This window comes from Leucopleurus acutus (genome assembly GCF_964270905.1).
Source record: "Leucopleurus acutus genome assembly, chromosome: 5".
NCBI lineage: Eukaryota > Metazoa > Chordata > Mammalia > Artiodactyla > Delphinidae > Leucopleurus > Leucopleurus acutus.
The window spans coordinates 112660574-112681594 of NC_139147.1; the positions used below are offsets into that span (position 1 = coordinate 112660574).

General features: G+C 37.2%; 1 protein-coding gene across 18 annotated transcripts in view; it reads right to left on the reverse strand.

Annotated features, from left to right (window-relative positions):
• The window catches only part of MBNL1 (muscleblind like splicing regulator 1), a 176717-nt gene that overhangs the window by 127817 nt on the left and 27879 nt on the right, over positions 1 to 21021 (reverse strand). For 16 of the 18 annotated variants that reach the window (XM_082840005.1, XM_082840019.1, XM_082840015.1 and 13 more), the window contains exon 2: positions 17324 to 18315. The exons of 1 other annotated variant lie outside the window; for it this stretch is intronic. In XM_082840005.1, coding sequence (XP_082696131.1) covers positions 17324 to 17497 — 174 coding nt within the window. In that variant the 5' untranslated portion in view covers positions 17498 to 18315. Of the gene's footprint in view, positions 1 to 17323; positions 18316 to 18529; positions 18848 to 21021 lie in introns of those variants that run through there. One more of the 18 variants, XM_082840012.1, reaches the window with a different exon arrangement.

The following is a 21021-nucleotide window of genomic DNA, read 5'->3' on the forward strand; positions in this document are numbered from 1 at the left end:
TGCTTGCTTGACTCATTCATGCTGTCAAAATATACTACAGGCTAAGGCTGACCATCAGTTTTCCCTGTTTCCTAGAACAACGCATATAATTTATGCATGAAGGTCTAAAGTAACGGCATCTGGAGTTTTAGCATCACTTTCATGTATTGATAGTTTATAAAACTATATCCACCCAGGCTAGTCTAATCATTTGCTGTGCCTGAGGCTGCCCGTAATGCAAGAAAAGTTTTGTTCATTTAAATCCACGATCAATCAGAAATTCAAAGAGAAGATATTAGAATTATTTGGAGATTACTCTATTTGCAGTTGCTTGGAGATAATGAGATGAAATAAAATATGCAAAATATGAAATTCTTTACAAAAATAATTATGAGGTCAACCAGGTCATCACTGGAACTCCACATTTGTTGATATACATTGTAAGAATCTTAAAAGTAATACTTCTTCTTTTACCAACTGTCTATTTTATTATAATTAATAGAGGAGATATAGCAAAATGGAAGATACGTAGCAAAAAGGAACCCTGCTAATTACAATCCATTTTTTTTTAGGGAACAGAAGTCATAGCGAGTGTTATTTAGAGAGAAAAAATTATTCTTGAATCTGAAAGCTAGCAGGGACATTAATGAAACAGAGTGACTCCACTCTACCTTCTAACTATGAATAAGAAATTAAGTAGGTGAGAAGGTTATTTCTTTTTTTTTTTTAAGTCGCGTTTTCAAATTTATCGACGGTGCTAATCAAAAAGCAAAGTCAGCTCTATATGGGGAGTCTGGAGCATGTGAAGATCTCCAGATGGTTTTATCCTCGGGAGAAAAATACATCTTCTATATGGACTGAGAAGTCATGGCAAAAATACTACCTTCCCTGAACCTCTCAGCAGTATTCAAAGAATGGTTGTCAACCATGAGCCTACAGCTTTTGAAAATATATACCTGGCCATGTCTCTTGGTTTAGAGATTCCAACTGAGTAGGTCTAGGTGGTGGGGCAGGTGGTAGGGGTCGGGAAAGAATATACCTGCCAGGTCTTTTTGGCTTTGCGCAGAAAGCCTGGAAAAGCACCTGAGATGCTATCTGGCACACAGCAGGCATGCCACGTAAGCTGTTGACTCACATGGAATTAAGTGGGTCCTACTGTTAGTATGGTGGATAACTAAGCAAGGGAAAGGTTTGCGTCTCGCAGGTATTTGTAGCAAAATGATCCAACTGGCACCATCTCTTGTACACTCTCTACTTTCAATGCTGAGCTTTCACAATTCTACAAAGTTCCAAACTGGCAGGTCCTTTGAGGACAGGGTTTTAATAGGCATTTCCAAAAAGCCAGTCATAATTGTTTATGTTCCCTCATTTTTCAACAATCGTATGCTAGGCAAATAAACCAGAGGTGACAAAAGGTTATAGATCAAAGAGCCCTGGAAGGTATTAACACGGGGAGAAAGGAGTCCTCCTTTGGTCACGCTGAAGCAAACACGTTTTGAAAAAGTAAACAGATTTAAAATTTGAGGCCATACTGTGACTAGGAAGGATTAATAAGGAGCGCCTTTATTAAGCTGAAAGTTACTATCATTATCAGTATTTCAGTATTTTTTTTCCAATCCAATATTTCCATAAGTGGGGCGGAGGGGAGGGAGAGAGAGAACACACAAGTGCATGCTCTCTGACTACTGATGTTATCTGTAGAAACTTGTCTGCTGGAAAATGTTTCTTTAACTTTGGTTTGGCTCCTATCTTGGAGCTGATGGGAAATAAAAACTTTTCCATGGATTAGAGCCAACTGAGCCACTGAAACAAAAGGTAACGTTCATTAGCGGACCGTGGCACCATGATCTCAGTCTGAAGGGTAATTTTTTTTTCACATTAAGTATGGATTGTCTGAAGTGTGGAAGATTCAAACAATGTCAAATAAAATAAGTAAATATCAGCCCTACCTTAAATGTTATTGTTCACATGAAAAAATGTTTTTCGCTAAGAAACAAAAGAGTAGATAAAAAGAACTCAATTGATTCCCAGCTTAATCATTTAACTTAATTTCCTGTCTCTGCAATATCCCCCAGATGTGAGCACCTACACACACATACACATCCCACCTGCTATTTCTACATATATCCAATAATATGCGATTTCAATAGGAAACCATTCTTAAAAAGACGCGACTTTTTCTCAATAAAATGTGAGCATCTAAGGGTGTTAGCTCCCTTGATTTTTAAATGAAATACAGGGGGGAAATCCCAGCTTTTACACATCTGCTAACTAAATATCAATTGACCATTTAATGCCAGGAAGGACTTACTGCACAATTTTTGGCATCTTCTAAAATGCTGAAGGGACTTGCCTGGTGGCGCAGTGGTTAAGAATCCGCCTGCCAATGCAGGGGACACGGGTTCAATCCCTGGTCCGGGAAGATCCCACATACCGATGAGCAACTAGGCCCGTGCGCCACAACTACTGAGCCTGCGCTCTAGAGCCCTCAAGCCACAACTACTGAGCCTACGCGCCTAGAGCCCGTGCTCCGCAACAAGAGAAGCCACCGCAATGAGAAGCCCACGCACCGCGACGAAGAGTAGCCCTCACTCGCGGCAAGTACAGAAAGCCCACATGCAGCAACGAAGACCCAATGCAACCAATAAATAAATAAATAAGTAAATAATTTTTTTAAATGCTGAAAACAAATTTTATGTTTCCTGCCTTCAGAGGTCCTCCTGTACTTTCTCCTCATTGTTTCACAACATGTTAAAAGCCTAAATAGCCAACTCAATTAAACAGGCTACAAGCATCTCCTTCAAACATATCTGATCCTCTTTCAACATCAAGTAATACAATTAACTCACTACCACATACTAAATCAATACACAGCAGAACAGAATGAGCAATAATCAATAGCCTTAACAAGAAGGCAGTGGCATGGCTCAATAAATAAAATAGTAAGTGCACAACTCATATTCAGAATTAGAATATAACAAAATTTATACACAACTGCAAAGGAAAACCCAGAGCTAGCCACAGGAAACTACTAGGCTATACTAGCCCTGAAAAGACAATAAAATCAGGGAGCTGGGGCATTTTTCCCCATTCGCTGCAAAAAGTATATACTCTCATTTCTAACTAAAATAAAAAAGTCTCAAGCTTGTGAATTAGGCCAGCATCTTTAAATATCTTAAGCAAAAGAGACCATTTTACTGGGCTAGAATTGGATTCCTATCAATTCTGGGTAATATGAAAGGGGGAAAAATGAGGATGTGATAAATGGAATATCTTGGACTTGGATGCCCCTTTACACCTTTGAGGAAGTTAAGTGGTAGATATTTTACCAACTAAGTAAGTTTATACAGGTATAAACAGAACAAAGTAGGGATAGTGCAAATCATGAAAAAACAGACTTTAATATCTAACCTTCTAGTCTGTGCAGGTACTTTACTGAATAAACATTAATTTTATTTTTGAAACAAAGTCCTAGGTGAGTCTTTTAGGAAGAAATTTACATAAATAATATACTATTTGAAATATCAAATGTGAACTACTTATTTTAGGCCAACACAGAGCTAAAGAGGCATTAGTTTTAAATGAAATTAAATTTGGAACAGATGGTCACAACCACTTTTCCAATCATGGATAACTGCATTTATGAAATGGGTTTTTAGGCACAGACAATGATATGAATACTGACTTATTTTATTAATACTACCCCAGTGAGCTTGAAGTCAAGTGGTACACATGCTAGAGGTTAAGAGATGTTTTCTCTTGATAACAGGTAAATGAATAAGCTAATGTGTGATAATGCAAAAAAAGTCATCTTTAAATCTTTAAATTAAATAATGGATAAATACCTGTAGTACAGTATGCAAAATAATGTGACATTTCTTCTGACATAAGGAAAGTTCTTCTCTTAAGGGGAAGATACCTTAGACTGAATTCCAGCATTCAGACAAGAACACCACGAGCAGCTAGCTACTAGGTATGAAGTGTTTACACTGAGAGAGATGTTGCGTGGAATGACCTATATTATGGAAATGATCTCACTGAATTCTCACAAACATTCAAAGCAGGTATCACTAGTCTTATTTTATGGAGAAGGAAACTGAGACTTCGGGGGGCAAAGTGATTGGCACAACATCACTAGGAAGTGACTGATGGAATCAAACCCATATCAAGCTGCATTCATGGTTTTGGCTCTTAACCAGGTCTTACTCTTTGCCATGAAAAGTTTTTTATTTACACATTTTTGAATATGGCTTTTTGCAATCACTCTGCAGATGCTACTTTGAGTAAAAACTCCAAGGTAGCATTGGGACTACGTGAAAGCCATCAGGGGCTACATTCTCGTTACTCCTGGCACCGATATATTTGCTATAAAATAATATTTTATTGTAGATTTCATCCCAAGGAAAAGAGCAAAGAGGCCAATCTAGACACTCAGAAAACACCAAGAGGAAAAACAAAGCAAAACTATAGCTAAAGCAAACTAATGAAGAAAATGCCCAGAGAAATGAAATCAAAGGACGAGGAATACCAGCACTCTGGTATACTCACCTTTCCCTGTGATCAACTTGGTTCTGAACACAAAATAAGTTTTACTTCCATACCAAGTTTGAGTTTATATATCAAAAACAATTTTGTTAACAACATTTCTAACTGGCTGTTTGACTAGACTGATGCATTCAAGAAAATGGCCAAAAGGCACTGAGTTTCTAATCGTTTAAGGAAAGGATCCTTGTAACACTAGCTATTGATGTTAAAGGTTTTCTTTTCCCTTTTGTCCAAGCCAGCATTCGTCCAAATGAAAAGCTCTGTGAGGATAATTATATGTTTCTCATAGAGCATTTTAAGTCATATAATGAACACTAATATTTGGATACCTCTTTTAAAAGTCCAATTTAAACTAATATTTACTAAATACCCGGTAAGCCCAGGAATCTGACGTCCTTAAATCCATGTTTTTCTGAGAGCAAACGTGCTCTTTTTGTCATATCATGAACAAAATGCAAACAGTGATTCTTATATTTAGTCATTTTTGTTTCAATTACAAACAATGCAAAAGTCTTAAAAACAATGTCATAAGCTATTTTTTTCATAAGCTATTTTAAAATTAAATATTCATGTGAAAAAACCTTCCTCTTACTAAAGATAAGTACTATACAAATATACAAAGAATTAAATTACCTACTAAAATATTTTTCCTAGCTAATTTTTAAAATACAATCTTAAAAGTTAGCATAAATACTTAAGTGTGACATACAATAGGAAGACGTATTATATAAATCATTGTCAAAGAGGTGGGTGAATGCTTTAATCTAGATTTTAATTTCATATAGTATAACTTACAAAGACTTAGAAAGGCTTAAGCACAGTTTTTTGTTTCCAATATTATTATAAATGCCCAGTGAAACTCATGAAATATGAAGGAACTCTCACCCATTTAAAAAAAAAAAATGCCTCATGGTTCTATGCATTAGAAAAGTACCAATTATACTACTTCCTTGAATAAGAAAGGATATTCTATTTTATGCAAAAAAAAATCATAAGGATAATTATGTAATGAAAACCTCCTTATCTGGTGCCCCATACTTTACTTCTAAGCTTTGTCTTAGAATACTGAAACTCTTACTTGTTTTTTTCTCAGAACAGCCTATTATTCTGATTTTCTATACTGTTCCCAGTCTGGCATGACTTTCAAAATTCTTCCTGACCTAAGTTTTAGATTCTCTATATTATCAAACTTCCTAGTTAAAATTTAGTATCAATTTTCCATTTTAAATTTAAAAAAAACCTTATTAGTGATTATTCAGGGATGTTTTTCTGAATTAAGAAAAAGTGTGAGGGATCATGTTTTAAAAAGTATAGTTGTCTTAAATTCAGGCAATTACAGTGACTCAACAAATATGCCTAAGTATGTCTGTCACTCTAATATGCAGACTCACTAATAATTAACACTATAGTTTTGTATGCATAAGGTTGCTGTGTAGTGCTTCATTCACACTTTGTCAGCTTAAACAAGTTAAACTCAGAGCCTAGGCTCTAAAGGTTGAAACACAGGCTCTAAAGACAGTCTGCCTGTATTGAATCCCAGTTTGACCACTTCCAGGCGATGCAAACTTGTATAGGTTACTTAATCATTCTGAGCCTCATCATTTTATATAATCAACAGATGATGATCAAAGCAGGGGAGTAAAATTAACCATTTCTATGTGTTACCTAAAAATCAATCTGATTCAGGTTTATCTTGCTAAATTTTGGAATATGACGGGTCTAGTATAAATCTTTTACCGTGTAAACACACTCTACTAATACAAGCACACAGCTTCTCTAGCAGTACACATAACCAGAGTTGAAATTCATCTGCTCTTCCCACACTGACTACTTAACTGTTTCCAAGTTTTTCATGACAAACCTCTCAGACATACACAAGGACATTTAATGCCTACTTACATTTTACATGGGCAAATTTGTGTTCCACTGGGACATTTTAATATTAAAGAATAGAAGAGTTAAAACAATGTTTTACTATTCTAAGATTTTTTTTTTTTTTTTTTTGCGGTACGCAGGCCTCTCACTGTTGTGGCCTCTCCCGTTGCGGAGCACAGGCTCCGGACGCGCAGGCTCAGCGGCCATGGCTCACGGGCCCAGCCGCTCCGCGGCATGTGGGATCCGCCCGGACCGGGGCACGAACCCGTGTCCCCTGCATCGGCAGGCGGACTCTCAACCACTGCGCCACCAGGGAAGCCCTCTATGATCATTTTAATCTTCATTATACTTCTCAGAAGCTGTAGTCTATCAACAACCTAACAGGCTCTGTGTGTTATTCACCCCACTGCCTATTGCAACGTCTGGTACACAGCAGGTAATAAATGATGAAAAGGGGAGGAAGAATGGATTATTTTCCATTAATTGAGATGCAGAGGTGGCAAATACTTTGGTTTGTCATTTTTTAAATTCCTAACCATTCAGCATAAAAATATGTGTTTGGGGTGAAAATCTCTCCTCCAGCATTATTCATCCTTATGGGAAACACAGAAGCCAAAAGTAGCCAATAAAGATTCTAAAACATAATAATAATTTTGCATTTCTCACAATGCATACTCAACCCACTATATGTATGTTACATGTTAAGCTACTATATGTTAATCATAGTTTAAAGGTTGGGGGGAAGCTACTTAAATAGACTCCACTATGCAAAAACTTGCAATGTAGATGACTCTTCTTCAATGTGGATATGACTTTTAGTTTACCTGAGTTTAAGATGAGTTTGTTTTTGGAGTGTTCTTTTATATATTGGGTATTCTTATGTGTACATTTGTCTCCAATTTATTACTGTGCTATAATTCATGGAAGGCAATATCTGGCAGTAAAATTTCATAATAGTGAGAAAATTTTAATAAATAAAATCATGATGATAATCTTTTCTCGTGGCTAGATTTAGATTTCATTAGTTTCCACTTAGCCATGAAGAGTTATGAGATAATGTGAAGAAAGGTTCATTCAGAACACAGATCTTTCTTAACAGGATTCTTTATAAATAAATGAATTCTTTAGTTATTTCGTTCTTCATGGTTCATTTCTCAGTTGCCTCCATTAAAGAATTGTTTTATGAAAAGCAACGTCGTCTATCAAAGAGGAATCTTATTTTGGGCATGATAAATTTGGCTCTGTTTTTCTCTAAAACCTTTTTTTTTTTTTTTTAACTTGGCCCATTTGGTAAGCTAACACTGTTTAGTTATAAAAGCTTCATGGGACTGGAAGATGTTACTAGACTTATTTTCAGTCTATGAACGATTTTAGAATATTAGATGAGCAAAGATATCTGAAAGCAAATTATCGTCTGAATGCAGTAACATGGAAAAGAATGAATTACAGATGTAATTTATCCGTCATGAGCAGATCCTAAACACTGATTATGTCCGTGCTTGTGCAGAAAATTGAAAATGATAGAAAAGCTTCCCAGCTTTTCTAACTTTAATTTTCCATGTTTTACTTTATGTAATTTACTGTCAACTATTAACAGCAGATGCTTCCTGCCTTATTTGAGAATAGCCTGGAATTAAGCATAAGTGATTCTGAAAACCAGAAGCCTTCACACCAAGTCTGAATTTTGTGCAGAGAGATAAATTCTAAGTTAAGATGCCTGGGGCCGTATGGGGTCTTGAGAAAACAGTTTTTGGATCTCAATAAATAGTGAGTCTCAATCTAACATGAACTGCAATTAAAATATAAATATTGTTGAATAAATTGAGATAGCATCAGGGACCTCCCTGGCGGTTCAGTGGTTAAGACTTCGCCTTCCAATGCAGGGGGTGCGGGTTCGATCCCTGGTCAGGGAGCTAAGATCCCACATGCCGCACGGCCAAAAAACCAAAACAGAAAACAGAAGCAAATTCAATAAAGCCTTTAAAAATGGTCCACATCAAAAAAGTCTTAAAAAAAAAAAAACTGAGATAGCATCAGAAGAATCCTTCTGAGCCTAAAATTGTTATCTAGGGTTAAAATATAGGTGGTTCCCAATAGACCAACGGTGATGCAGGGAGAGCTGCCCCAGCCTGGTGGCCTGTGGCTATGGGAACTCTCTTATTGGGAATTCCCTCTAGTTCTTCTCTTTCTACTTGTGGTCTCAGAATTAGTAGTTGTGAGAGGGAAGGGAGGGGGAAAAAGGAAAGATAAACCACCAGACACATTTCTCTCTCTCTTCCTTAAGTTTCTCTTCCACTGACCCTCCAATTGCTATGGAAAAGTTCCACCTCTGAACTTTACCACACCACCTAACATACTGGTCTCCCTGTTAGCAATTTGCCCCTGGAGGGCTGTGTTTTTCATATCTGCCTTCCCAAAGTTTGACACAGGAAGTGTTTAAGTTATACTCCTTGAACTGTGAAATCCCCACCCCCTATCACCTCCTGGATGTCTTTCTTCTCACATCTAGTTGTTTATTGCTGATTCCTTGACTATATCCTGTGATAAAATGGCCAGAAAACAAAAACAAAAAAATCTTAGTTTGATATTTTCACTGCACCTATTTTTCCCCATTTCTACTAGTAATCAGAAAGAAACGGTATCAAAACAAAGCTACGCTTTTGATAATTTTAGAAAGAGAATGGGAAGAAGCTGTTCATCAATATGAAGTTCCACAGTGGACCAGACTCAGAACCAAAAAGCTATACATTTGAAAAGGAAGCAGGTTGAGACCTTAGCAAAAAAAAAAGGTTACTTGGAAGATATATTAACAAAAAAGTCATCCAACCCGGGGGAAGCTTTTGACATAGCTCCTCATTCCATACCCTGTCTTTACTCCCTATGATTCTGAGCCCTACCCTATTGAAAGCCAGCTCTGGGGCACAGGAGTAGCCCAAACATGGAGCTGAGGAAACCTCTCGCACCGGCCTGCAGATAGTGTCTGCGAGTTTAGGAAAGGCTACCTTCCCTGCATTAGGCCCGGATGAATTTCCAGAGCCCCAAACTGAAACTTGAAATGTACTTTTCCCATCAAAACAGTTTCACAAAAGCAGTTGGGGACCTATGACCCTCATATTACTTAAGATGTATGATGGGATAGTACTCATAATGTTTCTGGGGAGCCTCCTGGGTTTAATTAGTAATCAGAGTTTCCAGGGTACTCTTTGTACTGAACTATAACTCAAGCATCCTATGGGTTACTTAGGCTTCCCAGGGTTGGACTAATGACTTAACCACACTGCTTCTGTGGAAAAATGCTTTCTAAACAATTAAAACTTTGGAATATTTTTTAATATACATTGGGGGACAGCTATATAGTTTATACAGTGACTCCTTAAGATGATAAATTTAAAAAGTTTTTCCTACATGGCCATACATTTAAAACAAATATATAATCTTTGAAAGTTGGTGGAAGCAATTTTTTTCATGTGGGACCTTCCCGGACTGGGGCACGAACCCGCGTCCCCTGCATCGGCAGGCGGACTCTCAACCACTTGCGCCACCAGGGAAGCCCAGTGGAAGCATTCTTGATGCTATTTTGTGTTCCCTCATTGATTCATTTGTTGACTTAAAATATAATGTTTTGAGTATTTACTACTTTAGGCCCTATGCTGTAAACCTGCCTGAAATATTAATTTTTATTCTTAAGCACTGCTGGTCAGGTATTTTCTTTGCTGAATCCTTGGGATGTGGATATGTAAATTAAGAAGCAATGTTTTACAAGAAAGTGGTTAAAAGTGCAGGCTGTGAAATTAGGTTACCAGGCTTGGAGTCCACATTTGACTGGGTGAATGACCTTGGGGACATCACTTAACTTCTCTGTACTTCAGTGTGACCATCTGAGAAATGGCAGTGATACCAGTAACTCTTCAAAGAGTTTTTGTGAGGACTAAGTACTATGAAAAAAATAAAAGCACTGAAAATACTGACCAGCATAAAATAATTTTCAATAACTATTAACTCATTTTATTTTGCTTCATACAGAGGAAATAAAGTATTTTTGCAGAAGCAGCAGAAATAGGCAGAGTAACTACAGATTCTTTTGTCAAAATCACTGAGACCTGTTTTTTATGACATACCTTCCTGTTATATTCCAGTTATAAATATGTAACTGTTTATATAAGTATGCACTGGCAATAGGAAAATTAAAAAAATAAAGAAAGCAATTTTTAATTTCTGTATTAGTAAAAATCACTCCATTCGTGATATGCCATATTTTATTGACTAAATATATCATGATTTGAAAGGAAAAAAAAAAGGCAACTCTAGTTAACGAGGACAGGAAAAGTGAGGACAGGTTTGCCAAGATAAGAAGATAAAAGTTTCTCTTCAGAAGTGATCTCCCCTCATACCCAGATGCTTTTCAGGGAGAGATACTTGATTCTGGAAGTTTTCTGGGGGGAAAAAAATCTCGCTAACTCCCATCCCAGTAACTGCCCTCCTGAACATCCATTTCCCCCTTCTACCTAAACTACCCAGAGGCATGGTTTCAATTAGGGCGACAGTTAAGTACATAGTTTCCAGCTATCCTTGCTGCCAGTGAGAAACAAGGATGAATCACTGGGTGAAGCTTAGAGGACTTTTGCTAAAAGGAGCCTAAGTGGGCTGGGCTGTGGCCTCTTTTGCCCATGCTTCTTCCTGCTTCCTGGAATGAAGATATGGTGGCTGGCACTGCAGTGGCCATCTTGCAATTTTTAAATAAACCTATGGTTGGAAGTCATATGTTCCCGAGGACCTAAGGGTGAAGAAACCTAAGTTCTAGTGACTGTGGAGTCATCACATAGGCCTGGACAACCTACTGAAATATAAACCCTTAATTTGTTTATGCCTCATGCTGGGGAGGAGAGGTGTCTCTGTTACTCAATACTGAATGTAATGCCTTAAAGACAAAATGTCTAAATCATTTCTGTATGACTCCAGAGAGAAATATAAAAAGGGATCAGAACCAACAGTTCTGAAGCTGGGCAGTTAGAAAGCTGGAAAGAACTCAGGGAGAACACAAGAAGAATATTACTGGTCAGACACGGCCAAGGCCCAAAGGTATCCAGGAGACAGCCTTTCAATCAAATTATAACGTATAAGGCATTATAACTATCAGTATCTTTAAAACACAAGTCCTTATAATAGAGAAAGTTTTATCTCTAACAACAAATCAAACTATCTCAAAGTGAAAATCTTTCAAAAATGTGCCAGAAGAGTATAAATAAGGCTGTAGGTGATGTTCATTTGATGTTTTCTGTATGAGAAATACAGTATAAGATAAAAACTCTGTAGTTGTTTATCATAAATAAATATTAGAATAAGATGTCCTCACCAGAATTATTCCCGTTTAAGGTAAAATTCACCAAGAAATCACTATTCTAACCATCTGTTATACTTCAAGCAACTAAGTATTTCTAACAAGCCTTTCCAGTTGCTTTTACTGAAATTTCTGCGTATTAATAACTATCCTCAGGGCTAAATCACAGACCATCTACTTAGTTATCCATTTCCACTGACATAATTTTTGGCCTTGTTAACATAGAAATTGCTCCCTTATCTACAAGCACAAAATGTGCTTCTGCTGAAGTTTAAAAAAAAAAACAAACAAAAAAACACTCAAAATTTGCTCAATAGGATCTCTTTGTAAGAAAATAAGAAGCTTTGTCTAAGTCTGTGGGAAGGCAGAGACATTGCTCAGCATGAAAGGTAACAGATTAGCGATGTTGATAGCTGAAATCCTCTACTTATCCTTGGCAAGGAAAATGACAGGATAAGCTTCCCAAACTAGGTCCCTAGGTGTCTGTGCTGAGTCTGAGAAACATTCAGTTTCTCACCTCTCGCGTGAACCAGGCACATGTCACAAACTTCCGGAATACAAGATTCACACCACACTGCATAGGCTCTTTTAAGTCAGTCATAGCCGTCAGCAACAGCCTCGTACGTGGAATTGCTTTGAGGCCATTCGTGTGGAATCAGAATTTTGTGTATGTTTAGAAGTCTGAGTTACAATTAAAGTTTGAACTCGATTCTAAGTGCCACATTGCTTTAGGTTTAAATTGTTTTTAGTTTGCCACAAAAGTTGAAGCAAGGTTTAATGCGAAAAAGAAAAAATAGAAGCAGTGTACCATAATCTTATGAAGAAAAAAAAAAACTAGCTCTAGAATTAGTGCCTTAGGTATCCTGATTCAAAACACGGCTTGAAATTTGTCCAAAAGTTTAAAAATCTTTACTCCTTTAAAAAATATTATTCTAAAAAAAGTCTAACCATAGAATATAAATAGGTAAATGAATAAAGTTGTAAGTATAACCAAAGCAGCTGCGGCTACTGAGAATTTCATTAAAGAAACGTTTGTGTCAGAGTTGATGACATTACGCCTGGCTCATTCACAGGATATTCTTTACAAAGCTGTGACGTTTCTGCTTAGAAAATACAATTTGAACTTTCGTATGATACACAATGCTACCCAAGTTATGCTAATAGCTCATCTCCTAAATCATTAGGGGGAAATGAGGAAGTCCTGTGTCAACCTGTCACTGAAAGACACACTGAATATGTACCTACAGAGCTACACGTACATACAATACTCTGTCAGAGTTTTCATATCACATGGGAGATGCGCTCAGCAAAACAACAAACAACAATGAAATTCTAGGTAAAAGTTATTCCAATTAGGAGCCTACTAGATCCAAGTTTTAATTCAAAAGTAGATGTTTAGCCTGAAACTTGCAGATACCATTTTGTCAGGATTATCAGCTGAACTGGTTTAAAAGATATTATGGAAAGACTATGCTGGGACTTACAGTAGCAGCAGCACAGGCAATTGCTAAATGGAAGATAAACTGTGCTAACAATGGAAGATCTTCTAAAGTGTAACTGTCAATACCTTGAGACCACTTTATTATGTCCAGTTATGTCACCCTCTCCCCACGTAACCATCTGGAGACTTGGTTTATCTGCGTTACTAACTATGAGTTGTCTAGTTGCTCATTTACCTGGATGTTTACCTATTTGTGTGTCTTCTGATAGCTGATTTTATTACTTCACATAGTCCGCTAAGTCTTCAGAGGCACTTTGAATGTGTTCGCTCATGCCCTTGATTCCACCCCACTTTGCAGTGGAATCTGGTCTCTGATGTGTCTATGATAAATTTGATCAGCTGGGCTATCTATATACACAAACATGTATAACAGTGAAATGAACAATTATTTATCTTAAACAAAATTGCCCAATTTGGTAAGAGAACAAGGTACTAAACTTTTCAAAGGTAAAAGTTTGCTAGAATTTTGGAAATAGATAGTAAACATAAAGGTTATATACTTCTCCTCCCAGAGCACCTGAAAAATAAACGGATATTTGAAAAAGAAGAATTCAATAAGCAAGTCTCTTTCTGCTGATCACAAGATGAAAGCTTGTTTTTTGATAATATAAATAACCTGGCATCACATTCAAATACAGCCTGTAGGCTTTCTTTATATCAACTACTTAATTTTAGTTAAGAGATGATTACTGAAGAAAATAGGTCACTTGCCATTAACGACTCTTTGAATCATCATTCCTGAAACATAATATTCTAATAGCATCTTATAGTGTTGACATTTTTCTTTTGATATTTTTCTCTTTGGGTATCCCTTTCATAAGCCATAAGAAAAAAAAATCCTCTCCAGCATTAAATAAAACACCTTTTCTAATGTTCAGTATTTCTGAAGTAATAAAACACTCAAATCTATAATCTGTGAGCAATTTAATTCTCAGTATGAATATACTCTTAGACTGTTGGAAATTAAGACTGCAAGTGCAAAAGCAAAATTAAGGGAGAAAAATTAAGTGCTTAAAATATTGTTTAATTTATAAATGATAAGTCATTATTACATCTTTTGTTCTTTCTTACTGCCATCATTCTATTTCAGTATATTCATATGTACGTATATTCCTCATTATTATATATTCTCATTTTACTTAGCAACACATTTACTGTGATGCAGAATTCTAGGTTTTCACGTAGTAAATGCATCTAAGTTAATTATTTAAACTTTAAAATCACCTATATGCAACTAAAAGACTATCAGCTGATTTTTCTTCCTATTTCCTTTAGTATGCCAATTGATTTCTTTTACATAAATACTTTCTTGAACTGTTTGACTTCTGTTTTTAATGAAATGAATTCTCCGCCTCTATGTAGAAGTCTGCTATAAACCTAAGTCACCTGGGAGCATGGCCAAAGTCTGAAGCAGCACAGCTGAAGGGTACAGCCATTTCCCAGGGTCCTCTCAGAGAGTATTTGCTTTGCTTTCCTAACTTGCTAAAAATAGTAGATTACACAGTCTACCTCCATCTCAGGGCTCAAGAACTCACAAAAGGCTGGACTATGGATTGTAGCAATATATAGAACACATTTTATTAAAGAAGTCAGGATATTACAAGTTTTCTAAATTCCTTCCGTTTACTCTCTGAAACAATACAAATGATCTAGCGGTTACTGGCATGGAAACCTCATAATGCTCCCAAATTTCAGAACTTCAGGCATGAGTCATAGAATTACTTTAACTGTTTTAAAATATGTTTTTGATCTATTTTAGCCACAAAATTGAACACAGGAAGACTACTATCTAAAAGGTGGGATTCTAAATACTCTATAAAGAATCACATGTGTTAGTTACAAACACACACACATATATATGAAACATGGCTTTTTGAAACATGAATACTTAATTACACATTCAAATTTTTTTAAAGTACTTCTTAACATAGTTCCCTAACATTTAAGGAGCTGTTGTTCTGGGGATGAAGCCTCACCAGAAATAAATTTGTGTTTATTTTTTCCCTGTTATTTAAATCAAAATATCTTACCACATTTTAGACACTATAAATTAAATTTGCTTCTCTTAGAAAGACAAAGAATATGGACAACGTTTGCATTGATTAGCTGCTACAACAAGCTGATTTCAAAAGTAAACTTAAAATCTTGAAATTATTTGTTATTTAAAAAAGTCCTTGATGTTGATGTGGCAGTTGAATCCTGTTAACCACACAGCATGTCATTAAGCAATGCTGCTGCTTTACTCAAAGGGGGACTGTTCCATGGCCACAAGTGAGCAGCAACTAAAAAAATATTTTGAGATGGAAAAATAGCAACTGAATTTTAATGTTTCACAATGTTTCCAAATGCTGTGAAAGCAGGTCTTCTGTGAAACCACTCAGTGTCACAGCCAAGTTTAAGGTCCTTCATTTTGCAGCTACCAGTGCACCATCAACTGTCTGTGGGATTAAAAATTGGATTAACTAGTAATTGGGTCAAAACAGGGCTACTTATGGACACAGCTGGTTACAGACAAGTGTAATTAGCCCTTTGCCCCTCATTTTATGGGTCCCAGTCTCTAATCACACCTAAATTCAGTTGGCAGGAATTTAGGAAGACACATTCACAAGGTACAACCACTGTGCCCTTCATCGATGCCTTTCAAAGGAAAGGGAAAAAAAGGCCCAGTGGTAATTTATAACTTTTGTTTATTGATCTTCAGCACTATGACACTGAGAACAATCTAACATTATAAGGTATCTTTGTTGTTGTTAATACCTTTTTTTATATTCTACTTTGAAGATAATATCCTTGAGTCTTTGGTGAAACTTTAGCAAAGTGAGCTGCACACACTGGACCAAGAAGCAATTTACTGAAATAGTTAACTCACAAGTTAACTCATAACATTGGGGTGAGTTATGAGTTAACTTACATGTTAACTATTTCAGTTAATTCACCCCTATGGTATTAAAGAAAGGTTACTGTAGCACTATTTTTTTCTTTTTGCAAAAGACAAAATGGATCTATGAAACCTTCACTTTTCTATATACGTTGAAAAAACAGCGACTCCCCTCTCCAAGGTTCAAAGAGTGAATTAAACCAGCACATTAATATTCAAAGGCAGTTCATTAAACCAAGTATGTAGAAAGTACCCAGGAATCTTCACACTTCTAATCGACCTCGCACATCAAAATTAAGACATGTATGCTATCTTTTAAAAGACCCACTTTCAAACTTGATACCTGAAATACGAACCCAATGACATTTTTGAATGTTGAAATATACTAAAGTGAACTTGTTGGTATTATGGTGCCCACAAAAGCTAACTTTTAACACCCCTAGCTGAGACTGTTACAAATAAAAACATAATAATCAGGAGGTAACAGAAAATAAACTGCTAAGTTACTTCACATTAGAATTTTAGAAACTTAAAAAATCCAATTAATAATACTACTCAAGCGTTTCTACTGAATTATAAAAGTCACGTTCAACAAAGTTTATGCCTCTGATAGGGTACTGTGGCAGCAGCCCAGAACCTTACTTCTAGTTATGTTTTCCACAAAATACATTGTTTCTGGCCTTCAAATAATATGCTCATACAACAAAAAGGAACTCCACAATGTCAAAACATTAATATAAAAAGTCTATCCAAGTTTAGCTGACAGAATCTGCTATACTTTTACAACGGTACAGCACGTTTTCAAACAAGCAAAAACAAATCATCCCCATTCAGCTAGTGCCATGGCCTTGTATATCATCTATGCACACGCTAACACACACGTGTATCTACATTTACTATTCCTCTAGATAGGTGCTGACTTAGCTATTATTAAGTAAAAAGTAGCCTGACACCTTCTGCTCTAGAAAAAAAAAAAAAAAAGCACAGCATTAAAGGACGGAGAAAGTTATTCATAACAAAGAAAGTTTGGCCAGACTTGGTTCTATTGCTTCTCAGTAAAGTCCCCCACCTCAACATCATCAAGAACACACCGTATAACTAAAACTATTAACACAGCAATCCATAATTCCAAACTCAGTGGACTGTATATCCACATCCCCTTTATTCAGTTATTGCATATCCTTAAAATAATATAATATTTACTCACTTTCAATGAATCAAAGCAGGCGATTACGCGTCCATTTTCAACTTGGCAGCTTTTCGAAGGATGTGCAAATTTACATTCCGTGTCTGGCCGTGAGCAAGTCCCCCTTTGGAACTCTCTACATACTTCCAGTGTTAGCCATTTTGTGTCCCGAATTGGTGTGACACTAACAGCCATGTTTAGATTTTACAGGTAGTTAAAATTTTCAGTGAAACCAACAAACCCAACCCCCCCCCCAAAAAAAAAACAGTAACAACCAAAAAAAAGAAAAAACTGAACTGATAAAACTGTAAAATGATGATGAAAATGTCTCCTCCAAAATACTTTTCCCCCACTCCCTGCTTTAAAAGTACATGGAAAATTGTGTTGTCAATATCAAGGAAAAGATCTCCCACTAGAAATTCACAGCATGAAACTGTTAATTCAAAGAGGTTTTGGTTTTTAGAGAAATACTAGGATCGTAAGTAGATGAACGTTTAAAAGGAGGGCCTCGAATCAGCCTTGTGCTCTCAGTAACCCCTTCCCAGTGCCAATTTGGAGCCCAAAATGCAAGCATGAAAACGTGGCAGACCCTTTGACACCGAATTTCCAAGCTGCTTTCAGCAAAGTTGTCTGAAAGGGAATCTCCTCGCAGCTGAATTTGCAATGGAGTTTGGTGATGCAATCGGTATTGATTAGTTTGGCATAGACAGATGCAGCAGTTTAGAGCAAAATCGAGAAAATGATTTTTTTTTTTCCTCCTTGATTTCCTGGCAGAAGATATCTTACTTTTTCAGCAAACTTTCCTTTTAAAACTAAAGCAGCCTAGGGCAATGCCAGATACTTAGAGCTTTTCTCTTGATTATAAGTAGAAATGGGGGTGTCTGGGCTAGAGGTGGAGGGTGGATGTGCTGTCGTCACAGTCTAGCTGGCAGCAAGCAAGGCAAAAGCAGAGACTGCTCTAGAAGCGGTTCCAAGCAGCAGAGACGTCAGGAAAGGCACTTCTTAGTACCAACCTGTAGAAAAAAGAGATAGGTTAAGATTTACTAAGTAGCTCTTCACTGATGTCCTACAGTATCACAACCTTGCCATGTGCTACCAGACTAAGTAGTATTCAAGTCAGCCTCTCTCTCTCCCTTTCTCACACACTCACACACACACACACACACACACACACACTCTCTCTCTCTCTCTCACACACACACACACACACACACACACAATACTTACAGTGAGGCATACTGCAGCCAGCCATCGTAGATTTATTAAAAAAAGGGGCCGTTTCCCCTTGTGAAGCAATGCATGATAGAGAGATAACCAATCACAGATAGTGTTGCAGCAATATTCTGGGCAGAAAGCCAATAGTGTGGGTTGTCTTATGAAAGGTCGCGCCTGTCAGATGTTCATTACTATGCTATAAGCACAGAAAATGTCCATCAGATGTGACTTATTCCACTGCAAGAGGACGAGCATGTGGGTTTTGAATTTACCCAACATGCAGTTAGTGGACTAAACCATGTTAGTTTCAAAACAGCTTCTCAAACAAGTCCAAGCACTTGAAGATCATTATCAGGAAATAAAAAGCAAGGTTTAAAAACTACAGCTGACTTCCAAGCTGCTCTCCCTCCGGCTCTGCGCAGGCACGGGCACTGAACAGCCTGCTCCTGCTGTCCTGACACGTGAATAAAAAAGGAAAGGGGTGTTTACAAATGGTACATTCTCCTGACCTATCCAATTCACTTCCTTCTACAGCCCAAGTCCTGCCCCTCCACTGAAAGCGGCACTCATACTGTAAAACTATTCCATTCAGCCGGCAGACACTTTGTCAATATATCACAGGGAGGCGAGATACGAACAAAAGCATCCTTTATTCTAACATTTTTTAAGCAGAAGTTGAGGTCATGTGGGGAAAATAAGGAGTGCAGTGTTGTCAGTGTGGCTGGCAAATCTGAAGTGAACCTCAAGGGAGAAAGTGAGTCCATCGCAGAAACATTAAATATTAAAGTGAACAATTTGATTTGGGCAACATGATGCACTTCAGAGGTACGAATGAAGCTGGAGGGTGGGAGCTGGGGGATCCCCTATTGCCTAACAATCTATTAACTCAGACTGCTCTCTACAGTGGGGCATTTTTGCTTTTAACAACTTACTTTCTCTTTCAATCTAGATGGAAAAACTTTCAGAAAATGCTCAGTAGTTACCAAAAGCATACACTTCTTTCCCCCATTTTGAAAGATACCAAAGAAAACAAGGCTTTAATAACTCTAAAAGTTTCACACTCTAAAGAGCAATGACACAGTATAATAAATACTGTTAGGTTACACTTCTTCAAGGGCCAAAAATGGCCAACTAGCGTATAATATATTTCTAATGTGGAAATTAGAATACAGAATATGAATATGAATATATATATATACATACATATATATAAACCATGGATATCCAGCCGAAATTTTGAAAATTTATTTTAGAACTAATACTGTCATTCTTAACATTAATTTTTTTAAAACTCCCAGATACTAGGTTTAGAAAATATTGTAGTAAGACTACAACTTTTGGAAAGATTTAAAAAGAAAAAAAAAAAAACTCATACTGATGCTCCAGAAATATTTTTGTTTTTAAAAAATTTTCCGGTCCTATTTCCTGGTTCTATAAAAACAAAGCCAAGTTGGTCACAAACTCCTAAGATTCATCCACCTTCCTTAATGTTTACTCTGCATTCAAAATTTCTCAACTTCTTCATGCCTTGCATATGGACCACATCTGTGGTCAACATCTCTTTTGTCTTTCTGGAATCTTCAAGAGCTTCACCTGCAACCCTTACCTCCTTTAGAAGCTGGCTAACATGTCACTTCTTCCAAGAAGCTTTCAGGATGTCACTTCCTCTGTCTCCACCCACCCATATATTAACACTGTCTCCTCCCAATTACCTCTGCTCCCCTATACAGTGTTTTATTTGTGTACATGACTGACCCACTAGCCTAATGTTCCCAAGGACAGAAACAATCTTACTCATCTCAGTAACCCTAAGTGCCTGGCTTAGGGATGGAAAACTGATGGAGCTCCATAAACTGTGGCAAATTAAACGATTGATTTCTACATGCGAACTGGAATTCACTTTACAGCACATAAATACACAAACACATGCAGGAACACACCCATATAAACAAATGTGAACACACACCTGAAAACACACACACACACTCCTCATTGCCTCCATAAATTTCTATATTCTAGGGTCACTCAGACCTCCCACTGTCTAGGAATCCTCCCCCTGGCCCTGGCCCTGGACAGCTCCCTCTCACACTCCAGCTCTTCTAAAACTTCATTACTCTCAAGTCCCTCCTCCTACATGTTGCTCTCACTACCAACAGTAGATGACCTCATATGTCACAAATATTTCATAGTAAAAATAGTGGCCCCCAGGCATGGACTCTCTCTCACCTTCCCACCACCCACCTTTAAACTATCTTTCTGTAATCTTTCTTCTCAGTCTCCCAGGAGCTTTCTCTTCTCCTGCCCAAGGTTAAGCTGCCACCTTGACTGGCTCCTTCTCGAGACTTCTTTCCCTCTAAACTCCCTCTATATAGGAACACCTGCCTTTCCTGCAATTCCTTCTCTTAGCCCTCAAAGTGCTGAAGAAGCTCTAAACTGGAAGGGGTGGCAGAGCAGGAGGAAGGGGACCTTGCCTAGTTACACACCACCTCTCCCTAATGCTCGTA